This window comes from Paroedura picta, chromosome 6 (assembly GCF_049243985.1).
Source record: "Paroedura picta isolate Pp20150507F chromosome 6, Ppicta_v3.0, whole genome shotgun sequence".
Taxonomy (NCBI): Eukaryota; Metazoa; Chordata; class Lepidosauria; order Squamata; family Gekkonidae; genus Paroedura; species Paroedura picta.
Genome location: NC_135374.1, coordinates 61,797,839 through 61,811,946, shown reverse-complemented (window position 1 = coordinate 61,811,946; position 14,108 = coordinate 61,797,839). Strand labels below are relative to the sequence as shown.

The following is a 14,108-nucleotide window of genomic DNA, read 5'->3' as shown; positions in this document are numbered from 1 at the left end:
CCCCACAACAGACACCCTGTGGGGTGGGTGAGGCTGAGAGAGCCCTGATATCACTGCCCGGTCAGAACACTTTTATCAGTGCTGTGGCGAGCCCAAGGTCACCCACCTGGTTGCATGTGGGGGAGTGCAGAATCGAACCTGGCATGCCAGATTAGAAGTCCGCACTCCTAACCACTACACCAAACTGGCTCTTTATTGCTTTAATAGTAGTAGATTTCATTGCATGCTGAAATGCAATGGATGCTAGCTAGTGGTCTAGTATGGATTTTGCCAGGGAAACTTCACACACACACAAACATGCATCTCATCACAAACTACTCATCTCCAGATTATAAAGATCAGCTCCACAGAGGGAAATGGCTGCTTTGAGAGTTTTCCAGATCTCATTGAGTTTTGAACAAGATGAACTTCTGCCTAAGCTGCCCCTTCTGGAGGAGGGAGTAGAGAGGGAGAGGGAGAGGGATGGGGGTGGGGGTGGGGGAGAGAGAGAGAGAGGGAGAAAGAGAGAGAAAGAGAGAGAAAGAGAGAAAGAGAGAGCTTCCAAGCTCAACCTGAGCCATGGCACTGCTAAGCAGTTAGGAGTTGGTGCCCATAAAAACCCCAGGGTCTGTACCCCTTGAGAGCAGCACTGGGCTTTGGAAAGAGTCTGGAAGGTAGGCCAGAAGAGCCTGGGAGACCAGGCCCCCCAAGGGGAGGTCAGCATTGCAGTTACAGAGGCACCCAAATCGGCCCAGCTCTTGCAGCCTATCTGCCTGCAGCCTGTCTTTGGAGTGTCTGGGATGTTGCTGCTGCAGCCAGTCTCCTTGGGTGCTCCCTCCAGTGAAGAGGTTATCTGTGAGGCCAGCCTTGGGGGCCAGGACACAGCCTTGCATGGGCAGTCCTTCGAAGGCAGGACTCCCAGGGAGAGTGCTGCAGCCACATTACCTTCTCTCTGCATGGGGGATATTCCACCAATAGAAAAAAGGCAGAATGGTTTTGTCAGCAATTTCTGGGCAGATCCCTCAAACTATCTTTTTTTCTATTGGTTGCATAAGCCCCACTCAGGACCATTCATCTCCAATTTTAAGAAATGAGTATTGAGGTCACAATACAGGTTTTATTATAAGGAAAGCAAACTATTCTGTGTGAGCCACATCAAGTTGATCTCTGGAGTAGTGACATTTTCTAAATAAATAATAATAAATTAATAAGTTCCCTCTTCAAATCATATTGAGGACAGCTACTGATCTTTCTTTCTTTCTTTCTTTCTTTCTTTCTTTCTTTCTTTCTTTCTTTCTTTCTTTCTTTCTTTCTTTCTTTCTTTCTTTCTTTCTTTCTTTCTTTCTTTCTTTTAGATTTCTATACTGCCCTTCCCTACAGCTCTGGGCAGTTTACATAAAACATCATGGGGTAATTACATGGAACATCACAACAAATATGACAATCATAACTTAACATATAACACATCAACTAGGATATTTCAACAGAACATTGTTTAACAAAGATAGCAACTTTAGCGATGCAATACTAGCTTTGTTCAAGTCAGAATAATGGGTTGTCCTGGTTCTTGCCATTTTTCCTGTGTTTTAAAAAATAACCCCAATCTTGAGTAATGTTGATTTTAACCTCTTTAATGTATGACATTTGTTTCCTGTGAGGTAGTAACGGGACACCCAGTCTAGTGATGATTGATGGGCGAAGAAGCATCTTCAGCAATGGCAGCTTTGTCATCCGCACTGTGAAGGCCGAGGATTCAGGCTATTACAGCTGTGTGGCCACTAACAACTGGGGATCAGATGAAATCATTTTGAATTTGCAAGTACAGGGTAAGTAATAAAAACGTCCCTTTTGTTACAGTATTTGTAGTTGACCTTTCTTACTGAGACGCAAGGCAGATTATACAGAGCGAGTCAACACAATCAGGAGAATAGGACATTTAATAAACAATGAAATAAGATTTGGGTTGTAGAACCATCTAGAGACCTTTAAAAACAAACCCAGAATTGAAGCAAGGCATAACATGGTGGCTTTAGAAATTATATTAATAGCAATATTTGGGAAGTGGTTTGAAGATTTCGTTTATGTCAAAAATGCACGTGTAATGTTTATTTCTTAACTGATGGATCAACTTCCAATGTAATTCAGAATTCTGAGAATTAGCAGTTGCAGAGCCATAGTCTCAAGTTTACAAAGCATCTAATAAAGGGTGATGTATCTGGCAGCAGGTTTTCTGCAACACTGATCAATCTGCTCTTGGTGACTTTATGGTCACAGCCATAGCAGCCATCAATTCAGGCCTTATCAAAGTAGCCAGAGCATAACCTGGGATTTGTGACAGACGTGTTACAGTTTTACCTAAACTCATCTTGGCATGTGTTTTTCCAACCTTTGGAAAGTTGATCCTGCAGGGATTGAAATTATGGGAAAGAAAAAAAATGAGGTTAATAAATACCAGATAAAATTATGTAGATTTAAAACGTCTAAGAAAAAGATCAATTGTCTGCTCTTAACTAATGTCAAATTAATAGATGCTTTGACTGATATGCCTTTTTTGCAGCCCAAAACAATTCTCCAATAAATGCTTTTAAGAATAATTTGAAGTCATGCAAAATAATTTGATTCTCATTTCTTTTCTTGACTGCTATTATCCAGTTCCACCAGACCAACCTAGACTTACAGTGTCCAAAACCACATCATCCTCCATCACTCTTTCCTGGATTCCTGGAGACAATGGTGGCAGCTCTATTCGAGGTAACAGTCAATGCAAATAAGTGTTTTTGCAGATTTTGTGATGTGAACGACTGATGAGTGTTGTTAACCTTAAGAAATAGCAGAGGTAGATTATCTTTATAATCACTGTTTATTACATTAGCCAAAAAAGCAAGAGCAACAATGCAAAATAAAATGGAAATGTCCAAGATAAAGTCTGAAAAATAACAAAATAATAAAAAGTGGACATTTTTATTGAAAGTATTAAAATGACTTTGTAGTCATTATTAAAAATGTCTAATAATAAGAAAGGAAGGTCATACAGTCTAGGTTGCTTGCTGATAGTCTGCATTTTGGACAATGATGCTCCATATGAACCAAAGACGGAATACTGTATTTGCAAATTCATCATGAGTTTGTCAGTAAGACTCACGTGTTGTAAGAGCTCACGTGTTGTTTGTACTCAGTAAGAGCTCACGTGTTGTTTGTACAATGTGTCTTGAGCCTATTTTCACATTGTTATTTAAAACATAACATTTCAGAACTCTGAAAACAAGCACAATTTTTATTTACATGAATCTGATTTAAAACTAAGTGGTTTTGAACCTGAAGTTAGGATTGGAGCAGGTTGAGTCCAGGTTATCTTTAAGGCCAACAAAGCTTTATCCTGGGTTAGGTTTGTTATGGTTCATCTTGAACAAAGACAAAGTTGTCTAGTTAGCTTACAAGAAGGCTGGGAAGCAGTACTTCAAAGAATATTTTAAAGGCCACATCAAATTGACTGTTTTCATAGTCCCTTTGATCCTGTGAGGCTACCTGCTCCTTGGCAATAAAAAAGAAACAGAACACCATGCATGAACAAATGTCCAACTAGACCTGCTGTCGACTGTTCCTTGCCCATGAAAATCTTTGGATCAGGATGAAAGAATCTTGCTACCAGTAGCTGGATGGTAGAAATGGTATCTCTTGAAATGGTTATACTGACATCCATTCATAGGAGTATTTGTTTCTATATAAACTTTCCAGCTCTTTGAAGTGGTTTTAAGGCTGTTTTTGGGGTCCCCATCTCCTTGGGTTAGGCATTAGGCAAATGAAGACATGGCCTTTTTTATGATGAAGCCATGCTGGGATACTATACTCTTTCCAAAGAAATTAAATTTCTTTTAGATACCTATTCTAGTATGTTATTATTAACTAGGGGCCAAGCCCATTACATTCAGAAATACAACAGGCACTAGATTAGGGGGGGGGGGTGGAGTGGAAGAACTCTGTGGACAGCCTCCCCCTCTCCCCAGGACTTGGAAAGGCTGCAGGCGGCTATTAGGGAACTCACCAGCATGGGCAGCTCTCACCCGGCAGGGATCTACAGCCTCTGAGCCTTGGATGGAAGTGGAAGGAGGAGGGGGTGGTCAGGGGCGGGAGACGGAAGGAGATTGGCTGACTGCTGGACAAAGAGGCAAATCGGTTGGAGGAGGAAGCACTCGGGCGGGACAGCCATCCTGAGTGGGTGTTAAGCGCTGAGTGGCACTTAAGCCATGAGACATGCTCCTCCTCCAAGGCCTTATCAGAAATATTAAGTGGAACAGATTATTATTTATTTTTAATTAGATTTATCACTCACTGCTATCAGTCAAATCATCTAGAAGTGGGTTACATAAAATAATACCCCACAAATACATAAAACCATTAATCCCCTATTAAAACAGTACCCTGGTGGCAAATTATCCCCTCCCTCTCAGACGACAATTTTCCCACCCTGTGCCTCAAGGGACAATTTATGGATGCTGACTCCACTGCAGATGGTCTCGTCTAAAGGGGCCCGTTGCAGCTCCTGTGCCCTGACCTCGCCCAAAGACCTGGTGGAAGAGCTCCGTCTTACAGGCCCTGTGGAACATATGTTTTAGTATTATGTGCTGTTCTCTCAAAAGAGAGCCAGTTTGGTGTAGTGGTTAGGAGCATGGACTTCTAATCTGGCATGCCAGGTTCGATTCTGCGCTCCCCCACATGCAGCCAGCTGGGTGACCTTGGGCTCGCCACGGCACTGATAAAACTATTCTGACCAAGCAGTGATATCAGGGCTCTCTCAGCCTCACCCACCCCACAGGGTGTCTGTTGTGGGGAGAGGAATGGGAAGGCGCTTTGAGCCTCCTTCGGGTAGGGAAAAGCAGCATATAAGAACCAACTCTTCTTCTTCTTCTTCAAAATGCTCCTGGTGATTTATTTTCTGTTTATTTTTTATTGTGTTCTAATGCCTGCATGCATCCATTTGCTTGATTGTTTAATTTCCATTAGCTACTTTGATTGTTTTTTCAAAGCGGAAAAGAAGGATATAGATTTGAAATGAATAGACACATTTGATAATCACCCTGCCATATCCAGTTGCTGGCCAAAGCTGTTCTGAATTATCACATATACAGTGAAATGTGGTATAATATTTCGGTGGCCCATTTTAAAGGGTAATTCTTTTGCTTGCACAACGTTGTTGACTCAAAAGACAGTGGAAATAGTTTATTCTCCTCCCTATTGAAGCTACAGGAGGAATTTAACAGAAACAAAACATTGCGCCATATCTGTTCAAAATGAAGAAAAAATACAGTTCTTTATAATGTTCTTTTTGCTATGCTAATGTTGGAATGCCCTAAGCTGGATAGCCCAGGCTAGCTCAATCTCATCAGATCCCAGAAGCTAAGCAGGGTTATCCTTGGTTAGTATTTGGATGGGAGTCCATCTAGGAATACCAGGGTCACTACACAGAGCCACGCATTGGCAAACCACCCTTGAATGTCTCTTGTCTTGAAAACCCTACAGCAGGGGTAGTCAAACTGCCCCCTCCAGATGTCCATGGACTACAGTTCCCATGAGCCCCCCTGCCAGGTAGCTGTAGTCCATGGACATCTGGAGGGCCGCAGTTTGACTACCCCTGCCCCACAGGAACACTATAAATCATCTGCAACTTGACAGCAAAAAACATTACTGTAATTTACGAAATTCATGATTCACATATCCCAGTGTTTAATACTGTCCTCACTTCTTTTTTGGGAAGGTTATATACTGCAGTACTCAGAAGACAACAGTGAACAGTGGGGCAGTTTCCCCATCAGCCCCAGTGAACGTTCCTATCGTTTGGAGACTTTGAAGTGTGGCACCTGGTACAAGTTCACACTGACTGCTCAAAATGGAGTGGGACCGGGGCGAATCAGTGAGATCATAGAAGCCAAAACTCTTGGGAAAGGTACATAAAAATTGCTTTCCTGTTGTCATCCAAGCACCAGTGCCTATCGTAATCTCATGAAAGTGTAGATAAGCAACTATAGGCTTAAAACAACATTGTGGTTGGTTAAGTGAGGTGGTGAAGAGTTAGGCTGTGAGATGGCCTCCTCCAAAATTTCATGGAATGGGGAAAAGCTTCTCAAGTTTCTTTGTAGATGGAAACAAATGTCTTTGATATATCATCACAACTGACCCTTTGCAATAGTTCTCCCCCTTCCTTTGTTTCTGTAATTGCTTTTGTCACTATCGTTAGTGTTGGTATTTGGTTTAGATACAAATGTGTGTCTATTTACCTGTTCACAATTCATGTATTTATATTTCAGTACAAACTGATATGAAAGTGGTGAAAGGAAGTGGGCAATGTCTTGAGTTAGAGGGAAGAGTAGGGGGAGACTGATAAAACTGAGTTTGCAAGGGGGAGAAGTATTTGTAAACTTTGTCAAAAACTGTCATAGATAATAATCAGTAGTAGTAGTAATAAAAAGATATGGGATGTGATGGTTGCAGTTCATATCTCATTTTAGTACTGGTTAGCCATGCTGTCATGTTTCCACCTATAATCTGCTGGCCCAGAGGACAGGAGGGAGCACAGGCAAGAAGTGATAGACCCACAGCCGGATATTTTGGGGGAAAAAGCCACAGCCTTATTGAATACACTGCAGGAGCATTGGTGCAGTTTGGGAATCGATTCTGAAATCAGGCAACCTGCCCGCTACAGAAAGATTGGTACCAGGGTTCCAGTAGCATCCCTTTAAATAGGGAAAGAGAGGGGTAGCCGCTCAGAGCCTTTGCCAGTGTGACAACAGCCCCCAAATGTGGGTGGGCTCTCCCACTGGCACCACAGCACTCACCAACACCTAACTGTGCAGCCAGCATCCAACCACTTAGTTTTCTCACATGCACTTCCCCCATTCCCAGAGCCAGCAAATGCAGTGGAAGGTTAGTCCTGGCTGTAGTCTGTAGGTGATAATTTTGACCTATCTTACATAATTTGTCAAGAGATAAGATGATGGGTGGCTTGATTTCTGGCAGGAGTTCTTCAATCCCACTTATTTGGCAATTTCCAAAAATTTGGTACATTGCTAGTGCAGACTGTTACAGGAACAGAAATGGGTTTTAACATTTTCTGTATTGCATTGTTTTGAGTTAGATTTCTAATACAGTCCCAGCCTCCAAAATATAAAATATGAAACAGCTAAGTAATAGTGAAAATAGTGTGAACTATTTTTATTCACGTGACTGCTTTACTATGAACTGCACAGTTAGAATTCATATACATTTTTGACACTGTCACACTTAAGGGTAACTGTGTGTGACTTAGCTCATGACAAAATGCAGCTATTCCACTTTGGAAGTGGATGTAATTCATACAGTTTGCCTCATCACTTCCTCACAATTTGGTTATGGTCCACTTCCATTCCGATTGGATTGTTTAATCTTTGGTCTGGATTTTGGTTCCAGCCTGTTTTTCTGTATGGTAATGTAACAAACATACATTATTTGGCTCCCTGGAGTTTCTGACTTCATTTTGTAGTCTCTGCGCCACCCACACTTCTGTTTGTAGATTATTTCTGCCAACTGAAGGTAACATTCTGTGGAGGTGACAAAATGTTAATCTGAAGTTATCAACGAGCATCTTTGTAGTAATAGCAGAGAGCCCCTAGAGCAGAGTTCTCATATTATAACCTGGTCATGATACTGGAAGCAATGCATAGTCCCCAGTGTCCCTCCCACTATTGTGCCCCAGTGTCCCTCCCACTATTGAAATCTCTGGGATTTCATACTGAAATCAGTATCCTCCCTTCCTCCACTCCCCCCACGGGAACATCTCTTGGAATCCTTGCTGTAAGCATTTGGTGATGCAAAATCTCTAGGATTACCACCCCACATCCCCTCTCCCCCAATTTTGGAAAAAGACAGATGACATGGAAAAAGGGGAAGTGGAGAAAAGTGGAACGAGGAAGAAAAAGGAAAGGATATATTTAGAAAGAGGTTATATTAAATAATATATAAGAGCGAACAGTGAAAGATGTACCTACAAATTGGGATTGCAGTGAAATACCTCATATGAGATGTTTGGACAGCACTATGTTATGCCATCGATTTATTTGAATTCTCTAAACTCAAATATATACATATTTTCTTGTAGAACCACAGTTTTCTAAAGAACAGGAGCTTTTTGCCAGTATAAACACCACTCGAGTAAGATTAAATCTCATTGGCTGGAATGATGGCGGTTGTCCAATCACCTCCTTTACCCTGGAGTACAGGCCATTTGGGACCACTGTATGGACAACAGCTCAACGAACATCTCTTACTAAATCATACATTGTGTATGACCTTCAGGAGGCAACCTGGTATGAGCTACAGATGAGGGTCTGTAATAGTGCCGGCTGTGCAGAGAAACAGGCCAAATTTGCAACACTCAACTATGATGGGAGTAAGTGCATTCATTTCATTTGTGTTTAATGAAGTATGATCATAAATAATTTAATTTCACATAATGTCCTCTAAGTGCTATTTAATTTTGTGTGTGGCAATATGGCAGCTGTAATAAGTAGATGATAAAATAGTAAAGGCATTTACAATCTGAAGTTCCATCTGCCTGTTGTCACATGGAAAATTTCACAACCGTCTGTAGAAATTTATGACACACTTCTGTGGCCAGGCTTTCCAATGAAGTTTTATAACTCGTTGTGGTGTAATGGGCTGTTCTAGTGGCACAAGAGGATGCTTTTCCATTCACTAAGCCTCTCAGTGTACCAGCAGAAGAGGTGTGAGAATATGCATACAAATACATGTATTAGAGGGCCCGCTCACCTGTGTAAATACTTATTCCGACACAGAAGACTCAGCATGTGAGGAAAGGGAGGCTTTGGCAGTGCTCTGAAGAATGGAGAAAGGGAAACTGGTAATGAGAGAAATGCAGCCTTGTTATGCTGTAGTAAATCCCTGTTTTTAACTCTCAAAAGAATCTCATAATGAGTATCACTTCCGAACTTCCATCTTCAGTTGAAAGTCACAGCACTGAAAAGGTTAAAGCCAAAAGTTTTTATTTGGCTTAACCTTTCCAGGCAGCAGCAGACTGGTAGACAAAAACTGCTCAGGAAAGAGTTCTGCGTCACAGCTTGCCCCAGCCCTGTCCCTTTGACAGAGGGAGGACAGGAGAAACAGGATCTCCACAGTTTCCATTCAGCTCATATCTACCCATACTGAGTGGAGCAAAAGCAACTAACTAGTGGCTACAGTGGCTTCTGCCCAGCTTGTACTCACCTGTATGTTGTAGGGTGGAAACTGCTGGCTTGCAACTACAGCAGTTTCCTCTCTCTGCACAGTGGGGACCAGCCTGTGGAGTCAGTGGCTCCCATCCACTTTGCATGGGATCATGTGGTTTAGGTGGTATTGGAAGGGGGCCAGACCTCCAGGCCATTGGTCTGGGACTTCACCTAGAGGCCTTATGTGCTAATCCACCCTCATCTGCAAGATTTAAAATGTAATAATATATGTAATTTCCAACATGAGCCAAATCTACAGGTACCTGAATCTGGACATTAGAGTCATAAATAGAGCAGACAGATCTTTCAATGAACCTGAAAAAGAACAGACTTGCAGAAAAATTTGAAATCTAAACAAAACAAAATCACCGAGGGACCTAAAGAATAGAAGCAGCAAAGCAGAAAATAAAAGAAGCAGCTTTAAGACATTAATAACCTCTGGAATGGCCATTGTGATGGTTACTGGGCAATCACATACGTACTGCCAGCCTCTAAGCCCTGATTTGTCAGTAGAAAGCAAGCATAAGATGGGATAGAACCCTTTCTATAGTTATTTTGGCATTTGGAGGACTCATTGGGGCCAAGCATGACAGCAACCACTGGGTGACTTGCTACCATACAACTTGCATGACTGTGACACCATTCAACAGCAGCTTCTCACAAAATCACTATGGTATAGTGGTTAAACATTTCAGACTAACATCTGGGAGACTCACATTTCGATCCTTACTCCACCATGGAAACTTGCTTGATGATCTTGGGCCAGTCACACCTTAGCCTAACATAACACATAGAATTGTTGAGAGGATACAATAAAGAGGGAAGTGCAGCTGAACATAGAGGGACCAATAAAGGTATGTTGGCTAGTGGATGGGAAATGGAAAAATCAGGAAAGGGCAGAGGCTATGGGGACTTTCAGGAAAGGGAAAGAAGAAATAGTGGGAGAGGAAAATGAGATGTCCCTTGCAAGTCCCTGTAGGTTTCTTACTTTTTTCTCTCTGTTTTGGGCTTAAACCAGGCATTGTTTTTACGTTCATTTTTTGTTAGCACTGGAACAAGTAATATTAAATAAATAACCTTGATGTTATGTAACTAGCCACACCACTCCTTTAGATATTATAACCTGTTCCTCAGTTTTGTGTGCAAACAGTACTTGATGTTCTGTTTGAGATCAAATGCTTTTCTAAGGTGCACCTTGTTATAAAACAGCTGACTTAGTAGCCATAAAAAACAGAAGTACTTTAGTGTTTTCTTACTGAGGACTGAGATTTGTCCACCCCCTTTGTACACGCCATGTCCATTATGAGTTTGTTGATACCCTGAGAAATAAAAGGTCAATTTTCATGCCTTTGCCCCAGCATGACCCCCCCCCTCCCGTATAGATTCTGCCAAGCAACTGATCCTCGTCTGTTTGTCAGGCTGTGTACTGGGGATAGAGGCATTTAAATACCTCAAATAGTTGATTTGCTGAGAGGATTTGAATGAAGCCAATTTGATTCAGCCTCACTCAAATCATCTGACTCCCTATACCAATAATGGGATTTGAGTTATTTGGGCAAGTCCCAATCGATTCAGTCTGAATTGAAACAGGACCATTTTTTTTTCTTGGTGCACATCCCTATTCCCATCTGAATCATGTTCATACAGAGCTTCTCTTTAAAAAGTGAAATTCATGGCAGCTTGTTGAGCTTCCAACATCTTACCTAGGGAAGATGCTGGAATTCCCTGGAATTATAGTTTATCTGGCAATTCACTGGAATTATAGCTTATCTACAGATTAAAGAGATCACTTCCTCTAGAAAAAATGGCTCCTTTTGAGGGTGGTCTCCATAGCATTATAGTCCACTGAGGTCCTTCCTTTGTTCAAATCCCTCCCACTTCTGGCTCCGCCCCCAAAGTCTCCAGGTATTTCCCAACCCAGAGTTGGCAACCCTATGGGGAATACAGCTGCCCCTGAGAATACACTACATCCTTCATTTAAACTATACCACTGGAGTGTTATTCATTCTGTTTCCTGAGAGTGGTTGTGAATGTAAGAGTTGCCTTAATAGATCTGATCAAAGATATGCCTAGTCGATCATCTGTTTACACAGCACAGCACTGAACAGTTTGATACCTGGACATACACACGAGCAACTTATCCATGAATATTATGGCCACTATGTAGTTGTTGATGGTATCTAGTAATTGGAGTTATTCTGCCTCTGTACATTGAGGTTCCATATTCCTTAGTTTTTACATGATAGAGACAGATATAATGCTACTCATATAAAAGCCTAAGGGTGCAGTTTAATGTTTCATGGGGACTGCTGCTATCTAACTCATCTCTCCATCTTTATGCACACATGAATTGCAGTGCCGTGGTTATTTCATAGAAACGGCAAAGCAAATATTCCATGCAATGGCACAGCTGTTCATTTTCTCCTAGCACTCTACTCTTGCTGGAGCAGAAAGAATGTGAGAAGTGCTGAGGAGAAAGAGGAGAGCTGGATTCCTGACAGGGGTTTTGCACCCTAGCTGCCTCTTCTGCATTGTGTGCGTTGATAGAGACCAAGAAGGTTTATTAGGCTCTACGGTGACCTAACAGCAATCCCAATACTGTCTATAGAGCAGGGGTAGTCAACCTGTGGTCCTCCAGATGTTCATGGACTACTATTCCCATGAGCCCCTGCCAGAATTCATTTTGGGATCTGTAAAGCTGGACTTTTCTTGCACACTGCTTTGGGTATTTTATAGAAATGCTATTGATATTTATAAATCATAAATACACACAGTGCAAACATGTAAACAACTTTGTCTGCAGTTTGTAATCTAATAATTTCGGTTGGTTTTAATGGTTTTAAAGTGTGATTTTCTTATGTATAAAAATGTTAGCTGTCTTGTTGGCCTTTGTGAAGGCAAATCTGTATATGAAATGTTGTAAACCACCACGTGACAGTTCTCCGAGAGCAGCGGTTATACAAATCTAATAAATAATAAATAATAATAATAAAAAGGTGAGGCAGAAATATTGTAAATAAATTAAATAAATACATTTGTATTCAGCTTCCTGACAAAGGCTTCCCAGGTATTGTTCTGCACCCAAAGCGATGTACAAGAAAAGTTCAGCTTTCGAGAGCTGCACTCTCAGACAGCTCATTTCACTTGCAAAGGAACAGGAGCCTTGCAAGACATTCTGCTTTGTGGTTCAGCAGTTCTGGTTTCTCAACACTTCTTTTGACCCATCTTCAGAGGAACTGGGCAGCAAAGTGCATTGTCCTAATCTTACAAGCTCACTTCTCAGAAAGCTGAATTCATGCACTAATAGCATTTTTTTAAAAAAAAGAACCTTGCCTATATAATAGGCAGGAACAAAGACAAGGTCAGATTTTAAAGTGAGAGAATCAGAATAAAAATGACCAATTGTGTAAAAGAATGGTCATACAAAGCAACACTAGAGCATGGAGATTCATAGTTTTACTATGCACTTTATTCATATTGGCAGCCTTAAAATGCTGCCTTTCAACTTGAGTATGACTAATGAAGCTTCCCTATTTAACAGTGAAATGCTAAGCAAAATTATACCCTTGTAAATCCATTGAAAGCAATGAACTTGGAAGGGTGAAATTCTACTTAGGATGGCACTGTAAATGAACCTCTTAGGGACATACAGGTGAGGTTCTGTACACTGTAGTCACTTAAAAACCAACCTTTTCTCTTCATTGATAGGCATCTAATGTCATGACACTGTTTCCAGGTACAATCCCTCCACTCATTAAGTCAGTTGTCCAAAGTGAGGAAGGTCTGGCAACCAATGAAGGGCTAAAGATGCTGGTGACCATTTCCTGTATCTTGGTTGGGGTCTTGCTGCTTTTTGTGCTTCTACTGGTTGTGAGAAGGAGGAGGAGGGAACAAAGACTGAAGAGACTCAGAGGTAAGAGTGGATAATAAATATTTGTTTGCATATATGTTAAATCACTTTAGCAGGAATGTGTGGCTTATGAGAAGAGCCATTATTGTATAGGTGCAGAATGTCTGAAGTTACCCATGGTGAATTTGATACCATTGTGGTAACATAACTGCAGTGAAGATCATGATGTATGGAATATTTACTGTGACAAACTAACACTGTTGAGAAGAATTAGTACAATGTTGCCCCTGCCCCACACAATGAGTATGCTGAGAGAGTATTTTTGAGCAATAGCCAGACCGCTTCTGTAATGCGATGACTGTCCTTTGATGTACCCATGGACAACATGATAAAAGCATTAGATATAGCTGTATTTTTCAGTAATCCTTTACCATTCCAATAGGACTTCTGGCAAGGATTCATTTTGCCTAATTGCCATGATATTATTGTCCTACAGACTTGTCCAAAGAAATGCCATTTTACAGAAAACACATATAATAGGAGAATTTCCTAAAGTCTGTGGTGACCTGATCGCTTCATTGCCAGAAACTTTTGATTAAAAATCACTGGTGCATATCTTATGGAATAGGTTCAAAGCTTGGATTCATATAATAATAGAGTTGGGACATACAAGTCATCTAGTACAATCCTCTGCTCAATGCAGGATTAGCATAAAACATCCCTGACAAATGTTTGTCCAGCTGTTGCTTGAAGGCAATCTATGGAGGGAGCTCATCTCCTCCCTAGGCAGCCAATTCTACTGCTGACCTATTCTAACTGAAGTAAAAAAAAAAAAAAAAAAGCCTACCTTAGTATCTAGCCAGTACATTTCCACCTATAATTCAAACTTATTATTGTGAGTTCTATCCTCTGCAGCCAACAGAATAGCTTCCTGCCCTCCTCTTATGTGGCCTTATTTTGTAGAGAGCGCTGGCCACATTACTGAAGTAAATGTTCAAGGGAGCACCCTTTATATTTTCAAAGAG

General features: G+C 41.2%; 1 protein-coding gene and 1 long non-coding RNA gene across 11 annotated transcripts in view; one reads left to right on the top strand and one right to left on the bottom strand.

The window, feature by feature from the left end:
* The window catches only part of DSCAM (DS cell adhesion molecule), a 603,397-nt gene that overhangs the window by 532,793 nt on the left and 56,496 nt on the right, over positions 1-14,108 (top strand). For all 9 annotated transcript variants that reach the window (XM_077342744.1, XM_077342751.1, XM_077342750.1 and 6 more), the window contains 5 exons: positions 1,642-1,805; positions 2,632-2,730; positions 5,732-5,920; positions 8,108-8,398; positions 12,970-13,146. In XM_077342744.1, coding sequence (XP_077198859.1) covers positions 1,642-1,805; positions 2,632-2,730; positions 5,732-5,920; positions 8,108-8,398; positions 12,970-13,146 — 920 coding nt within the window. The remainder of the gene's footprint in view (positions 1-1,641; positions 1,806-2,631; positions 2,731-5,731; positions 5,921-8,107; positions 8,399-12,969; positions 13,147-14,108) is intronic.
* LOC143839955 (uncharacterized) overlaps positions 1,899-14,108 on the bottom strand; it is a 63,095-nt gene continuing 50,885 nt past the window's right edge. Inside the window, exons 3-8 of one of the 2 annotated variants that reach the window (XR_013231950.1) lie at positions 9,950-10,011; positions 9,232-9,435; positions 8,779-8,866; positions 7,454-7,550; positions 2,657-2,798; positions 1,899-2,381 (exon numbers count right to left, since the gene is read on the bottom strand). This is a non-coding gene — a long non-coding RNA (uncharacterized LOC143839955). The remainder of the gene's footprint in view (positions 2,382-2,656; positions 2,799-7,453; positions 7,551-8,778; positions 8,867-9,231; positions 9,436-9,949; positions 10,012-14,108) is intronic. The other variant, XR_013231951.1, reaches the window with a different exon arrangement.